Source organism: Mus musculus, chromosome 17 (genome assembly GCF_000001635.26).
Source record: "Mus musculus strain C57BL/6J chromosome 17, GRCm38.p6 C57BL/6J".
Lineage (NCBI taxonomy): Eukaryota > Metazoa > Chordata > Mammalia > Rodentia > Muridae > Mus > Mus musculus.
Genome location: NC_000083.6, coordinates 38,273,268 through 38,290,348, shown reverse-complemented (window position 1 = coordinate 38,290,348; position 17,081 = coordinate 38,273,268). Strand labels below are relative to the sequence as shown.

General features: G+C 35.7%; 1 protein-coding gene across 1 annotated transcript; it reads right to left on the bottom strand.

Moving 5' to 3' along the window:
• Positions 1-14,637: 14,637 nt before the first annotated feature.
• Positions 14,638-15,576, bottom strand: Olfr138 (olfactory receptor 138). Its single transcript, NM_130868.1, has one exon. It carries the CDS (start codon positions 15,574-15,576, stop codon positions 14,638-14,640), a length of 939 nt encoding a protein of 312 aa, NP_570938.1.
• Between the last annotated feature and the right edge of the window lie 1,505 nt (positions 15,577-17,081).

Here is a 17,081-nt window from a genome sequence, read left to right as displayed (position 1 = left end):
CTACAAAAGGCTATAGTCAACAAAACTGGAAAACCTGGATGAAATGGACAAATTTCTAGACAGATACCAGGTACCAAAGTTAAATCAGGATCAAGTTAACCATCTAAACAGTCCCATATCCCCTAAAGAAATTGAAGCAGTCATTAATAGTCTCCCAGCCAAAAAAATCCCAGGACCAAATCTGTTTGGTGCAGAGTTCTACCAGACCTTCAAAGAAGATCTAAATCCAGTTCTGCATAAACTATTCCACAAAATAGAAGGAACTCTACCCAACTCATTCTATAAAGCCACAATTACTCTGATACCTAAACCACAGAAAGATTCAACAAAGATAGAGAACTTCAGACCAATTTATTTTATGATTATAGATGCAAAAATCCTCAATAAAATTCTCGCTAACCGAATCCAAGAACACATTAAAGCAATCATCCATCCTGACCAAGTAGGTTTTATTCCAGCGATGCAGGGATGGCTTAATATATGGAAATCCATCAATGTAATCCATTATATATATATATATAAAATAAAAAAAAACTCAAAGAAAAAAACCACATGATAATCTCGTTAGATGCAGAGAAAGCATTGGAGAAGATCCAACACCCATTCATTATAAAAGTCTTGGAAAGATCAGGAATTTAAGGCCCATACCTAGCCATGATAAAAACAATCTACAGCAAACCAGTAGCCAACATCAAAGTAAATGCTGAGAACCTGGAAGCAATCCCACTAAAATCAGGGACTAGACAAGGCTGCCCCCTTTCTCCCAACCTATTCAACATAGTGCTTGAAGTCCTAGCCAGAGCAGTTTGACAACAAAAGGAGATCAGGGGTGTACGAATTGGAAAAGATGAAGTGAAAATATCACTTTTTGCAGATGATATGATCATATATATAAGTGACCCTAAAATTTCCACCAGAGAACTCCTAAACCTGATAAATAGCTTCAGTAAAGTAGCTGGATATAATATTAACTCAAACAAGTCAATGGCCTTTCTCTACACAAAGAATAAACAGGCTGAGAAAGAAATTAGTGAAACAGCATCCTTCTCAGTAGTCACAAATAATATAAAATATCTTGGCATGACTCTTACTAAAGAAGTGAAAGATCTGTATAATAAAAACTTCAAGTCTCTGAAGAAAGAAATTAAAGAAGATCTCAGAAGATTGAAAGATTTCCCATGCTCATGGATTGGCAGGATCAACATTGTAAAAATGGGTATCTTGCCAAAAGCAATCTACAGATTCAATGCAATCCCCATCAAAATTCCAACTCAATTCTTCAACGAATTAGAAAGAGCAATCTGCAAATTCATCTCGAAAAACAAAAAACCTAGGAGAGGAAAAACTCTTCTCAAGGATAAAAGGACCTCTGGTGGAATCACCATGCCTGACCTAAAGCTTTACTACAGAGCAATTGTGATAAAAACTGCATGGTACTGGTATAGTGACAGACAAATAGACCAATGGAATAGAATTGAAGACCCAGAAATGAACCCACACACCTATGGTCACTTGATCTTCGACAAGGGAGCTAAAACCATCCAGTGGAAGAAAGACAGCATTTTCAACAAATGGTGCTGGCACAACTGGTTGTTATCATGTAGAATACAAATCGATCCATTCCTATCTCCTTGTACTAAGGTCAAATCTAAGTGGATCAAGGAACTTCACGTAAAATCAGAGACACTGAAACTTATAGAGGAGAAAGTGGGGAAAATCCTTAAAGATATGGGCACAGGGAAAAAAATTCCTGAATAGAACAGCAATAGCTTGTGCTGTAAGATTGAGAATTGACAAATGGGACCTCATGAAACTGCAAATCTTCTGCAAGGCAAAAGACACCGTCAATAAGACAAAAAGACCATCAACAGATTGGGAAAGGATCTTTACCTATCCTAAATCAGATAGGGGACTAATATCCAACATATATAAAGAACTCAAGAAGGTAGACTTCAGAAAATCAAATAACCCCATTAAAAATGGGGCTTAGAACTGAACAAAGAATTCTCATCTAAGGAATACCGAATGGCAGAGAAGCACCTGAAAAGTTATTCAACATCCTTAATCATCAGAGAAATGCAAATCAAAACAACCCTGAGATTCCACCTCATACCAGTCAGAATGGCTAAGATCAAAAATTCAGGTGACAAGAGATGCTGGCAAGGATGTGGAGAAAGAGGAACACTCCTCCATTGTTGGTGGGATTGCAAGCTTGTACTACCACTCTGGAAATCAGTCTGGTGTTTCCTTAGAAAATTGGACATAGTACTACCGGAGGATCCAGCAATACCTCTCCTGGGCATATATCCAGAAGATGTCCCAACTAGTAAGAAGGACACATGCTCCACTATGTTCATAGCAGCCTTATTTATAATAGCCAGAAGCTGGAAAGAACCCAGATGCCTCTCAACAGAGGAATGTGTGAGGAGCCGCCCTTGCAATCGCCATTACATGATGGTGCTGATATCTGGTGTTTTAACTGGTAAACAAATAGTCTGCGTATGTCCTGGGATATTTTTCCATTCCTTGTGCCCTGCCTGTCCCGTGGCATCATCTGGCATCATCTGGGCTGATAGTGAGCAGCCAGTCATGGTGAATTACGTCTCCAACCCCTCTTGTGGCCTATTTAAGGACTGAGTTTCCTGTGTTCTAGGCCTCCTCCCCCAGAAGCTAATGATCTTTCTCTCGAGATGCATTAAAGCTATGCTGCAGAAGAACCCGTGTGTGTCCTGTGTGCGTGTCCTTGCTGGCGAGACTTCATATCACAGGGACAGGAATGGATAAAGAAAATGTGGTACATTTACACAATGGAGTACTACTCAGCTATTAAAAAGAATGAATTTATAAAATTCCTAGGCAAATGGATGGACCTGGAGGGCATCATCCTGAGTGAGGTAACACAATCACAAAGGAACTCACACGATATGTATTCACTGATAAGTGGATATTAGCCCAAAACTTAGGATACCCAAGATATAAGATACAATTTGCTAAACGCATGAAACTCAAGAAGAATGAAGAACCAAGTGTGGAAACTGTGCCCCTTCTTAGAATTGGGAACTAAACACCCTTGGAAGGAGTTACAGAGACAAAGTTTGGAGCTGTGATGAAAGGATGGCCCATCTAGAGACTGCAATATCCAGGGATTACCCCCCCCCCCATAATAAGCTTCCAAACGCTGACACCATTGCATAAACTATCAAGATTTTGCTGAAAGGACCCAGATAAAGCTGTCTCTTGTGAGACTATGACTGGGCCTAGCAAACACAGAAGTGGATGCTCACAGTCAGCTATTGGATGGATCACAGGGTTCCCAATGGAGGAGTTAGAGAAAGTAGCCAGGGAGCTAAAGGGATCTGCAACCCTATAGGTGGAACAACATTATGAACTAACCAGTACCCCGGAGCTCTTGACTTTAGCTGAATAAGTATCAAAAGATGGCCTAGTCAGCCATCACTGGAAAGAGAGGCCCATTGGACACAGAAAGTTTATATGCCCCAGTAAAGGGGAACACCAGGGCCAAAAAATGTGAATGGGTGGGTAGGGAATTGGGGTGGGGAGGGTATGGGGGACTTTTGGGATAGCATTAAAAATGTAATTGAGGAAATACGTAATAAAAAATATTTTTTAAAAATCAGTTTGGCAGTTCCTCAGAAAATTTGACAGAATTCTACCAGAAGATCCAGGGCATATTCACAGAAGATGCTCCAACATGTAACAAGGACACATGCTCCACTATGTTCATAGCAGCCTTATTTATACTAGCCAGAAGCTGGGAAGAACCCAGATGTCCCTCAACAGAGGAATGGATACAGAAAATGTGGTAAATATACACAACGGAGTACTGCTCATCTATTAAGAACAATGAGTTCATGAAAGCTCAGACAAATGGATGGATCTAGAGGATATCATCTTGAATGAGGTAACCCAATCACAGAACACACATGATATGCACTCACTCATAAGTGGATATTAGCCCAGAAGCTCAGAATGCTTCTTAGAACGGGGAACAAAATACCCAAGGAGTTACAGAGACAAACTTCAGAGCAGAGACCATCCAGAGACTGCCCCACTTGGGATCCATCCCATAAACAACCACCAAACTCAGACACTATGGCAGATGCCAACAAGATCCTGATCACAGGATCCTGATATAGCTGTCTCCTGATGGCCTTTGTCAGTGCCTGGCAAATACAGAAGTGAATGTTCACAATCATCCATAGGATGGAGCTAAAGAAGTACTCAAGGAGCTTAAGGGATCTGAAGCCAGATAGGAAGAACATCACTAAAAACTAATCAGTACCCCCAGAGCTCCAGAACTATACCACAATTCAAAGAAAATGCATGGTGGGACATGTGTCTCTAGCTGTATATGTAGATGAGGATGGCCAAGTCTGTCATCAAGGGGAGGAGAAGTCCTAGGTCCTGTGAAGGTTCTATGCCCCAAGATAGGGGAATGTCAGGACTGGGAATGGGAGTGGGTGGGTTGGGGAGCAGGGGGAGGGGGAAGGAGATAGGGGATTTTTGATGGGGAAACTAGGAAAGGGGATAACATTTGAAATGTAAATAAAGAAAATGTCTAATAAAAAGGAAACATAAAATATTCAATAAATAAAAAAAACAGGAAAAAAAGAATGAGGACATCATGAGTTTTGAAGACAAATACATGGAACTAGAAAATCCTGTATGAGGTAACTCAGACCCAAAGGACATGCATGGTATATACTCATTAATAAGTGGATTTTAGCCCCCAAAATAATAGACATTCATTAAAAAGTTTTTAGACTAATCAAAAAAATTATAAAATTATAAATTATAAATCTTTATAAAACTTACATGGATACTTTTAAAATGTTGTATGTATGTAAGTATGTATGTATGTATGTATGTATGTATGTATGTATGTATGTATGTATTATTTTATATGTGTGAATGAATTGAGTGAGTGAGCATGTGTCTGCCACGGAATATATTTGGGAGTTGGTTCCCACTTTCTAACCTTTTTTCTTGAGGTCAAACTCAGGCAGTCAATCTTGGGCAGCAAGGGCTTTTTACCATTTGAGCCATCTTGTTAGATAAAAATATATCATTTAAAGCATCATTATACGACAATACAACTCATTGATGTAAACAATAATTCATAACATTTTTTTCTGGGCTCACATATTTAACCCTGCATAGTTCTTTTTTTTTTTTTTTGTATAGTTACTTAGACTTTGAAATAATGTAAAGTTTTATTTATTTTGAGATCATTCATGTTTGGCATTTATTTTATTTAATGACTGTACTTCCCTGCCTTAATATACAGTTGTATATTTTCAAAGACATAGTAATGATCATAGCTATAGATACATTTATGAATAACATAGGACAAGCTAATAACTTGCAGGCAATCTTCCTGAGATGACCTCCTTAAATTAAAATCTATGAAAAAAATTCTGGTAGACAAGACCCAGAAAAAATAATTTTAAGAAGGAAACTTTTTACAAATTAGAAATAAATGCTAAAATCACTTTTCAAAGTGTCTTTTTTTTTCTTCTGATGACATCCACTAGCAGGCTGAAAGTTAGAGCTGGGCAGTTCCTGCTGAGATAGAACAAAGTCTATTTACTTAATCCCTTGCTGTTTTAGGATGAGGTGCTAAGTGCCAGAGACTGCAATTTCTGGTCTCAGAGGAACATAGAAGGCAGGCCAGCTACAGTAGCAAAGTAAATTAGACTTAGATAAGTAAACTTTTAATTATCATCCAGCATACCTAAATATCTTGTAATACAAAAAAGTCGTACCCTCTGCCTATGCTCTTTCTCCTCTGCTGCCTCAAGAAGAGCTGACCAGAAAGAAGACCCCTCAAGGGCTGGTCCCTGGCACACAGTCACATTATATGAAACAAATTCTCAATGGATTGTCAAAGAATTATAATAATTGGGCCCCTGAGGACTGGAAAACAATTTGTCAAGCGCTCTTAAAAGAACGTGAATATTTACAATGGCAAAGGTGGTTTCATGATCTTTGTGCTGAATGAGTGTGAATCAATACTAAAAGTAATAATCCTGTATTTAAAGCAATAACATTTTCTATGCTTACTGTCACACAGCAATATTTGAATCCAAATATGTAACCTAATACAAGGCCAGAGAGATACATTAACAACTAAGAGAGATTGGTATGAAAGCAGCAGTGAGGCACGTATATGATGGTTCTCTTGATGAAGAGCTGCCTATTCAAGCTATGACTCAGCTATATCTGAGAAAATGTCCACAGTGACATGTATCTGCTCTTTTACCTACATGGAGCTAGGTTAAACCTTTATGTTCACAGGCTCAGACAATTATCCAGCAAACATATCGTCCCTGTACTGCTAAACAGTTGTTTTTGACCATGTGTACTTTACTCATGGTCTCTTCTCAAGCCACTTCTGATGGAGTTATTGTGTTTATATTCCTAATCCTCCATTTCTTGAACCTATTATGTAGGGAGAATCTAATATTTTAACTTTTACTATTTCCAAGAATATTTTTCTCCTCCATGGCAAGGTTTACAACATAATACTCAAGATGATGGAGCATTATATAATTTTACTTCTCAGATGCAGGGTAATCCTGTGTGCTTGTTATTATCTCTTTGACTATGGATTAGCAATATTGGCTTTTCCCTGGAATTAACGTCAGAAATAGTTGAACATGGTTGCAAAGATTGGCTGTTTGGTCTATTAATCAAAGTTGAAGCCATTTAATTTTTGACAGTGAATTATATCGAGAATGACTTGATTTTAAACATATTGGTTTGAAATAGTATCCTTTTAAATGGCAATCTTTATGAGTAAATTTAGAAAAAAATTATACAATTGAAAAATGCATCCTGGATTAAATGGGAGACCTTATGGAATGTTTATAAATACTTGTTCTGAATTTCCATTTCTGAATCATATGGCTTGTGATCTTTCTAATGTTACCAGGGTGAATGACAGGTGCTGGATTGATGATATGGGGAGATGGTAGAATTGCTAATGGCTTATTCACTCTGAAGGAATATCCAACTGTTATACAGCACATTTTTTGAAGATCTCAGCTGCACTGAAACCTGTGATTTTTTTCTGATGGCTCATTTACTAGGACTGTTCAGTCTGCTTTTCCTTATAGTTTTACAACATATAAGAAATACAATATTTCTGTTTGTGTACCTTTGCCTTACTTAATGCTTATTGGAGAATTTAATTTTTCATAGCAAGTAATTACACATATTAACAGTAGATTGTATTCTTACATTATTAATGGCATATTGTTTAATTTTACTTCATATTCAGTAATGTATGTGAAACAATGTAGTTATGTATGGGCAGGTTTGGGGGGAAAATTCTACTTACAGGTTATTACTAGAATTCTTGGATAAAATCTTTAAAAGAACAACGGGCCTGTTAGGGGTTGTTGTTGCTGTAATTTTAAGTCTTATTGCTATGGCTGCTAGAGCCTCAGTAGCTGGTACTGTATTGTTACTTCTTTGCAAATTATACATTCCGTAAAACAATGTCATAAATAGTCTCATGAATTATAGATTCATCAGGTGGGTATCAATGCATTGCTGCAGACAGAAGTACATGCATTAAGGGGATCTGTATGTTCGAGTGTGCAGTACTAGCTGTAGTTAAATTGTGATTGGAATTCTCATACATTTTCTATTAATAATTCTCAATACAATGGCAGTGTTCAAGATTAGAAAAAGAGTCAATAATATTTGAAAGGAAACTCTATTGTTAGACATGATATTAAACAATATCAATTTCTAGATACATTCAAAAACAATTTTCATCTGATGATGCATCTGATATTGCTAGGATATTAGCTGATAAATTGTCTGGCATGGATCCTAGAACTTCACTGCACAGTGCAACTCATGTAGCTGGAGAAGTTAGTGTTGCTTTACTTACTAGTTTTATTTTAATTGATGTTGGATTGGCTACTTACAAGTGTTGTTTTTGTAAACACATTACAAATGGCAAAAATATTTATGGCAAAATCTTTTAGAAGATAAATTAAAAAATTAAAAAGGAGGAAATTGTAGACAAATGGCATGAGGTGACTGCTTCCAGCTTGCTAGCTATGAAGCAAACTAGGATCTTTGTGACTCTCAGGATTCTGAGATACCAAGGAGACATACATCCTCCTCAATCCTGGTATTTTACCTTGTAAGCTGCGTGACAAAGGAAGTGGTCTTCATGGGTTTTTCTCATAAGATAGTAACTTTGTTTTTAGTTATAAGGGGCAAAATATCTAAGAGTTGGACTGCTGACAGATTTCTCAGTCATAAAGGAGGTTTGGGTCATATTCTTTATTTTTTTATTGGCTATTTTCTTAATTTACATTTTAAATGATATCCCAAAAGTCCCCTATACCCCCACACCCCGCTCCCCTACTCACTCACTCCCACTTCATGGCCCTGGATTTCCCCTGTACTGGGGCATATAAAGTTTGCTAGACCAAGTGTCCTCTCTTCCCAATGATGGCCAACTAGACCATCTTCTGCTACATATGCAGCTAGAGACATGAGTTATGGGGGTGCTGATTAGTTCATATTATTGTGGCACCTATAGGGTTGCAGACCCCTTCAGCTCTTGGGTACTTTCTCTAGCTCCCACATTAGGGGCCCTGTGTTCCATCCTATAGATGACTGTGAACATCCACTTCTGTATTTGCCAGACACTGGCAAAGCATCACAGGATACAGCTATATCAGGTTCCTTTCAGCAAAATCTTGCTGGCATATGCAGTAGTGTCTGCATTTGGTGGCTGATTATGGGAAGAACAAGACATGCTGTTGCTAGGGATATAGCAGCCAGTGAGAACTAACACTGTGGGAAATCTTTGTTCTGCTTTGCCTTTAAAAGAAGTTGAAACTTTGAAAGAACTGTGCTCTGACTGACTTGGCTGTGTAACTCATGTAACCTGGGTAATGCAGGTCAACCCTTAGTACTACAATGCACTAGACATTAACAGATGCAGTATTACATTTGTGTTATTTTAAGTTTTCATATTGTTAACATATTAATCATAAACTTCTTTGTCAACATTCACCATCCATGCCAAAAGGGAAAACTATATATTCAATTATAGAGATAATAACTTCATTTTCGGTCAAGTATGGCTTCCTTCTACAAAACAGAAAGTTTACACTGGCTAGTCACAGAGCTGCAAGTTCTCCAAGATGGTGAACTGAGAAAAAGGATGATAAGACATCATTTGCTTACTTAAGCATATTTCTCTTCTTGTAATTAAATGTGGGAGGCCAGTCCCAAAATTTTCCAATTTAAATATATAGGATTTTTGTTGTTTTAAGGAAAATCTTGTCTGTTTTGCATCTATCTGCCTTATAAAACTACAGTTTGATATGTGGCATTTACATTGAATTTCTATGTCTAATTTGATCTGACCAATCAGAGCCTAATAAGGGTGAGTGCTGCATTGTCTGTGTAACTCTTCTTGAAATACACATAAGTTCTGTAATCTTATCCCTAACTCCCATAAGTTTACCACACTATTTCATGGTATTTTTATACTTTCATACTTAGATTACAGAACCTTTTTATCATCAGCTTCTAGTAATTTTAACTATTATTGTACTACACAGACATTTCTTTATCTTGAAATCTCTAAATCACCTTAGGATGGCTCAAACTCTATTCATTAGATTCTCTCTCTCTCTCTCTCTCTCTCTCTCTCTCTCTCTCTCTCTCTCTCACACACACACACACACACACACACACACACACACACACGTGTATGTGATTCACATGCTATTTCCATTATATAAACATGACATGACTATATGTCAGGAAAGATCAAAAAAGTAAAATTATCTGAGTCTGAAACAACTAGATAAAACATGTGATCAAGTTAATGTGAAAAACTTTTAATTCATTTATAAAAAGGAAAATGTCTGAAAATTACATTTTGTGTGGTAATATTAATAAAATTGTTATAAATGTTTATATATGTCACATCATTTGTCATTTACTATGTCAGATATAGCTGTTCATTAAGTTTAATAGTTTTAGTGATGTTTCAAGTAAAAGGTAGATAAAAGAAATTTAATTTATGCAGAGATTTGGTTGTTTTTGAAGTTGATGAATTAGGATTTCCAAGTTTCAGAAAAGATTTCCTGAAGTAAAATGCTGTTTGACTTTCAAACATGCATTAATTAGTATTACCAAGTATAATCAACTTACATATAAACTAATGTGAACACTATTCTTTCTGAGTAATCATAAATTTATAACCATTAAATTATTTATATATTGTAGATTCTGATCCTACTACCTCACTAATTGTTTTGTTATGCATAAATTTCAAACTGAAAGAATCAGGTTTGACCCATTTTTATCCTTTTATTACCTATGGTTTTAGATTATTATACAAGCAATCCTCGTCTGAATATATGTAACACAATATTCTCCCAACATTTTTTCTAGAAATATTAGAGTTGAGTCTTTACATTTACGTTTTTAATCCACTTTGAATCTTTACTGCTTTGATGAATTCTGAGGTCTAACCTCAGTTCTCTACTGCAAGCATCCTGTTTCCCTACCCCTATTATTAAAGATAATGCCCATAAAAATTGGGACTTTGAATTTACCAAAAATAAGTTTTTGTTCTATATCTTTCATTAACCCTAATGATATTTGTTTCATATATTTGGATGATCCACTTCTGTTTTTCCTATGTATTTATGATTCATTAACTTGTGCTAAATTGACACTTTAAAAATATATAGTGAATTTATTTATCTCTTCTTATAAGTTTTCTCTCATATAAAATACACATTCCCAAAATTATGAATTATAGAGCACTAATGTATTTAAACCAAATATAGTACTTCTAAATATCTATACAAAATACTTTACAGATCCTATTTATTTAATAATAAAATTTTGTATTATATTAATTAGGGTTCTGTTACTGGGATAAATGCTATTACCAAACGCAATTTGGTAACAAAAGGGATTGTTTGATTTACACATCACAATTGTACTTCCTGAAGGAGTAAGGACGAAAAGAAAAAACTTGAACAAGCAAGTGCCAACAACTTCACCAATGTATATACATACATACATACATACATACATACATACATACATACATACTGGATGGGTGGAGCAAAGCTCTCGATTGTAGACTCCATTATATGCGAACATCTACTAACAGTTTTTAATTAAATCATATCAGGAAGTTGAGAGCAAAAATGAGTACAAGAAATTAATTGTCACCTAAATCACCAGTCTGGCATTCATGCCAGCCAGAGCTACTTTAACTGATATTGTTCTTGTTTGCTGACCTCAAAAGATCCCTAGCTCAACTATTAATAGTGTGTCTTTCTGGATTTCAAATTGTTCCATACAATTTTCTATACCAGAGCCACTGACAAAATCATCTTATCCTAACTTCACTAACAATCCACTTTTCCAAATTCCTTTTAATGTTAGCGGTCACTGCTTATGATCTACATTTCTCAGTTCATTCCAAGGGTAGTGACTGAATAATTTATTTGCCCAAGCATCAATGTCTGAAACAGATAAAGCACAATTGTGAGTGCTGCTGATTCTGCCCAGTGAGTGTTTGGAAGCCCCCTTTAGAGTTTTCATATGACGACAAAAGCAGAGCCAAATTTCATACAGTATAAATTCCTCAGGGCTCTGCCTCTCTGAGACATCCAACATGGTTTGCTTAAGTGGTGAGCCACATTCTACGAGTTCTAAACGATTTATTATTCCTTTCACATGAACTTTGGCACCACACCAATCATTAATCAAGAAAATATGCCCATAAGACAATCTGATGAAAGCATTTTCTCAATTGATGATCATCCCAGGATGACCTTGGTTTGTGTCAAGCAGACAAAAATTAACCAGTACAAATATACAGTGGCTTAATAACATGTTTATAAGATGAAGTACAATTTTACTTTCAAAATCAAAGAATAAAACTATTCAGTAAATCAGTTAATGACATGTACAGGACACTATCACTGTATTATGAAAATAATACTCACATACTTTTGGTAAAATAATAATGAAATAAACCTTAAATTAGACTCAAAACTTAAGACCTAACAGTAGAAACTTTTTGATTAACCGAGGCCTGGTTTTTGAGAGAGTTGGGCATTTATTCAGATTTTCAGTTCCTTAAAAATCATTATTAGCCAGGTGTGGTGGCACAGGCTTTTAATCCCAGCACTCAGGAGGCAGAGACAGGCAGATTTCTGAGTTCGAGGCCAGCCTGATCTGCAAAGTGAGTTCCAGGACAACCAGGGCTATACAGAGAAACCCTGTCTCGGAAAACCAAAAAAAAAAAAAAAAAATCATTATTATTTTGGGATAGCATATGTAAAGTATATAATTAAAATATCTAATAATAATAAAAATGCTGATCCTGGCATGGTGGGGATGGCATCCCCCCCCCTTTATAAGTTCAGACTCTTAAGTAAAAGAGTCTTGGCCTTGATCAGAAAAAAAAAATCATTATTATTATTATACTTTTCTCGGTGTGCCTGATATGTATATTGTCTGGTTGCACAATGTGTATACTTGTAATGACACAGTTTATGTAGAAGTGGAAGAGCATGTTTAAAGAATCATTTCTCTTTTTAATTTTTATATGGCTTCTGGGGACTGAACTTACTTGGGTCATAGACTCACTAAACAAGCTACTTTCTTGACTGAACCACCTAACCAGCCCTTAACATCAAAATTTTATAAGAATAAAACCTTCCCAAATATACCTGAATGTTTGTTTTAGTTTGTGGTTTATTTTACTTTATTTTATTTTGAGACAAGGCCATGCTCAAAATCAGCCTTTTCCCAAGCTGGCCTTGAACACACCAATCTTCTTGCTCCAGATTCTTGAGTGTTAGAATCCAGATCTGTGTCACTATGCTTGGTAGTAGTTTTATATTCTGATAAAGTTTGTGTTGAGGTCTTTTCCCACCCCCAGCAACGCTATACCCATTTTGTTCCATGTCTGCCAGCTATTTCATATTGTTGTTTTAATGTGTCTGCCAGTCATCGACACAGAAAAACAACTTGCCTCATAATAGGGTCATGCTGACTCCATACTCTGTGATATTCTGGATGTTCTGAGCTTTGTCAATATTAAGAAATTCCCCAACTGTAAACTCCACTTAGGACCAATAAGAATACAGGACAGCAAAAAATGTTCTGTCTAGTTAGCGAAAATAGCTTGGGTCAGAGCTAACCACTAGGCAGCACTTTCTGCACATGTACACGAGCTCATTGGGGTGAGAAATATTCACCTTGTTAGCTTGGCACTCTAATTCTGAGCACTGTGGCTCTCTGATCAATTAGTTTTAGGCTGTGCATTCAATATCCCATCATTCTCTGACTGAGATTGGTGTTTGTGTAGGTTTTGGGGTAACTCTTGGACTCCAACAGTTTGATTATGTTTTCTTTTTTCAATTTATTCAACTGAGGTATGTGGTTTTGTAATAGTGGCTATTATCCTTTTGTTTCTTGTGCAGGACTTATTGATTAATATAGGGATTTGATGGTGTGATTTCCCTGCTTTTGTTTTGTATTGTTTTTGTTTTGTTTTGTTTTGTTTTTTGTCTGAACAGTGTTTCATTGCCCTTTCAATTCTGAAGGATAGATTTCTTATATATAATGTTTTTAGCTTGTGCTGTTTTCCTCTCAGGACTTTGAACACTTTGTCCTGTTCTTGTCTAGTATTTACTATAGTGTAAATTTATGCTGAGAATACTGACTTTATTCTAATGAATATTCCCTTATGTTATAGCTTGATATAATTCTATGACCCATGTGATTGGATATTTGCGATACAGTTGATGTCAGTCTTTGGGAAGTAAAATGTTTGGTGGGTTGAGCCTGGGAGATGATCATTGAGGATTACAGTTCCTTTCTTTAATTCCATCTCTTCTCCTCTTTCTTGTTTTTTCTCTCTTTCCTGGTCACATCTAGGTAACAAAGAGTTGAAACATGCTCCACCAACAATGGCTTAATAAAGAACAATGTTTAAATATCAAATTAATAAATTTCATTTCATGGATTGTAAAAAAAAATTTATACGATAGTTTTAAGTTGGGGGTATAGATTTTTGACAACTAAGCAGTAGGAATTCTATTTGGAGTACAACATATTTTGAATATCACTTGCCTCTAAAATAAGCTTCATCAAATGTATACTCATTGTTTATTGATGTAATTCACTTGTTTCACATTAGAAAACTATTTTCCCTTATTGATTTTTTTTTAATTTCAAAGGCATATCTAAATGTCCCAGTTTAGTCTCAGAAACGTTTTCAGACTGTTCTTCATTAGTAATTTCACTTTCTTTTTTTTTGCTGATTCAAGTTGTACTAGTTGTGTTTTAAAATAGTTGAATATTTATACATATTTTTTGTCCATTTGTATACTTTAATATATCATTAGAAACTATTTAAACATCAAACACTTCATCCTAATTCATAAACATAACCCACACTGTTGTGATACTTAAAATGAGAAAATTCTGGTAAAAAGGCTATATTCTTTGGACTTGGAATATATGACCATTATTAGAGAAACCTATAAAATATAACTACAATTTTAATTTAGTTAATTTGATTCCAAAGAATTTTCACTTTGAACTGAAAATGCTTCTCAGGAGCTTTTTAAAGGCACCCTTTACATCCTTGTTTCTTAGGGTATAGATGAAGGGATTCAATGTAGGAGTTATCACCGCATAAAACAGAGCCATGAACTTGGGTTGGTCCCTTGTGATAGATGAAGAAGGCTGAAGGTACATGCTAATACCTGGACCATAAAATAAGGAAACTACAATGAGATGGGAAGAACATGTCCCAAAGGCTTTCCTCCTTCCTTCAGAAGATTTAATTCTAAGTACTGCACATCCAATATTAACATAAGAAGCAAGAATTAAGCACAGAGGAACAATAAGTATAAAAATGCATACCACAGAAAGTGCTAGCTCATTAAATTCCTTTTCACCACAGGCAGTTTTTATGAGAACTGGGATTTCACACAATAAATGATCCAATTTATTTGTGCCACATAATGGCAGTTGCAATGTAAGTGTAGCCTCTGAAAAACCAAAGATCACTCCAGTCAGCCACATAATAGATACTGACAAAATGCATACTCTTTGGTTCATAATGAGAGTGTAGTGGAGAGGTTTGCAGATAGCCACATATCGATCAAAGGACATAATAGCTAAAAGTAGACATTCTGTGCCTCCCATTATGTGGAAGACATAAAGTTGAACAACACATCCAATGTAAGTAATGGTTTTTCTGGAGCTTCCCAGGTTAAACAGCATCTGAGGCACAATGCTTGTGGTGTAGCACATGTCCAGAAAGGAGAGATTCTTGAGGAAAAAGTACATGGGGCTGTAGAGACGAGGGTCTAAGGTGGACACCAGAATGATGGCGATGTTCCCCATCAAAGCCATGGGATATGTTATCAGAAGAGTAACAAAGAGAGGGAGTTCCAGCCAAGGATGGTTAGCAAAGCCCAGTAGGATGAATTCTTTTGGGTGGCTTTCATTGGTTACAGCCATTCTCCTTTGATTTATTTTATCTGCAGTTTAGAAGTGCCATGTTAATTTAAAACAATAGATACATAAAACAAAGAAAAATTATTGAAAACCAAGAGAAGTACAAGTCACATACAAAGATAAATCCATAAAACAACAGTAGTTGTTTTTGTTGTTGTTGTTGTTGTTGTTGTTGTTGTTGTTGTTGTTGTTGTTGGGATCTGGAGAGATTACACAGTGCTTAAGAGTACTTATTGTTTTTCTTGGAAACTAAGCATGTATTTCCAGTACCATGATGAGTGTAACACAAGTACCAATATCTCCAGCTCCAGAAAATAAAATGCCCAATTCTATCTTTGTGTGGACACACCCCCACAAGCACACATAGGCATAAATATAATAATAAGAAAAATTAAAAGTCAAACTCTACCTCTAAGAAAAACCCTAGATGCCAAGAGTATGGCATGCTGTACTTCAATCCCTTAACAAAAAATTCTTCCATATTACATTACTCTGTCCACAATAACTAGTTATTCTTCATAAGTAAAGTACAAAAAAAATCCATAATAAACACTAAAGATATATCTGATCATGAAGCCACTGCTACAGAAGATTCTTTCAAGAATTCTACCCCCAGATTAAAACAAATAAAACAAAACAAAAACAAAACCCCCATGACTGTGAATGTAGAGAAAAGAATGCAGCTCAGTAGTCAGGTAATAAATAATACTATAAAGATTACAGAAGAACCAAGCATTCATAATTGGAAGTCATGCATACCTTTCAGAATTTAGTAAGAGTTAATAATCTCAATCTTCCAAATAAAAGACAGAGATGACCTAACTGGAATGAGATAGAGGAAGCAATTATTCATAGTATGTAGGAAACCAACCAACCAACCAACCAACACATCCCATTTGTAATGCAAACAGAGTAAATGTGAAATTACATGAAAAATTGATTCCAAAAGCAAATAGTATTAGGTATAAAAAGAATACCTTTGTATTAATGAAATAAACTACCCTACAGGAGTGCCTAAAATTGATGAGAAATGAATCATCCAGGAAACTTTAGCATATCCAATTTCAGTAAGGAGTATTAAGCCAAAAGACAAGAAAAGATTCTAACATAACAGTAGTTTTCTACGTTATTAATAATAGACAGATCATTCAGGCAAACAAAACAAAACAAAGAAACAGAAAACAAACAAGCAAACAACCCACTAAAGACACATTCTAGTTAAATTTTCAAAAAAGCATACCTTTCATTGTTGATATGTGTTTGTTTGTTTGTTTACGTTTTTGCTTTCTCCAACCCCTGACTAAGACAGGGTTTCTCCGTGTAACCCTGGATGTCTTGGGCCTTTCTTTGTAGACCTAACTGGCATGAAAGTCAGAGATCTACCTGCCTCTGCCTTGTGAGTACTGGAACTAAAGACATGTACCACTACTACCAAGCACCATGTAAATAAAGAAAAAAATGAATTAATATCTTGTGTCTTATAAGATTATAATTGAATAGAATATAGA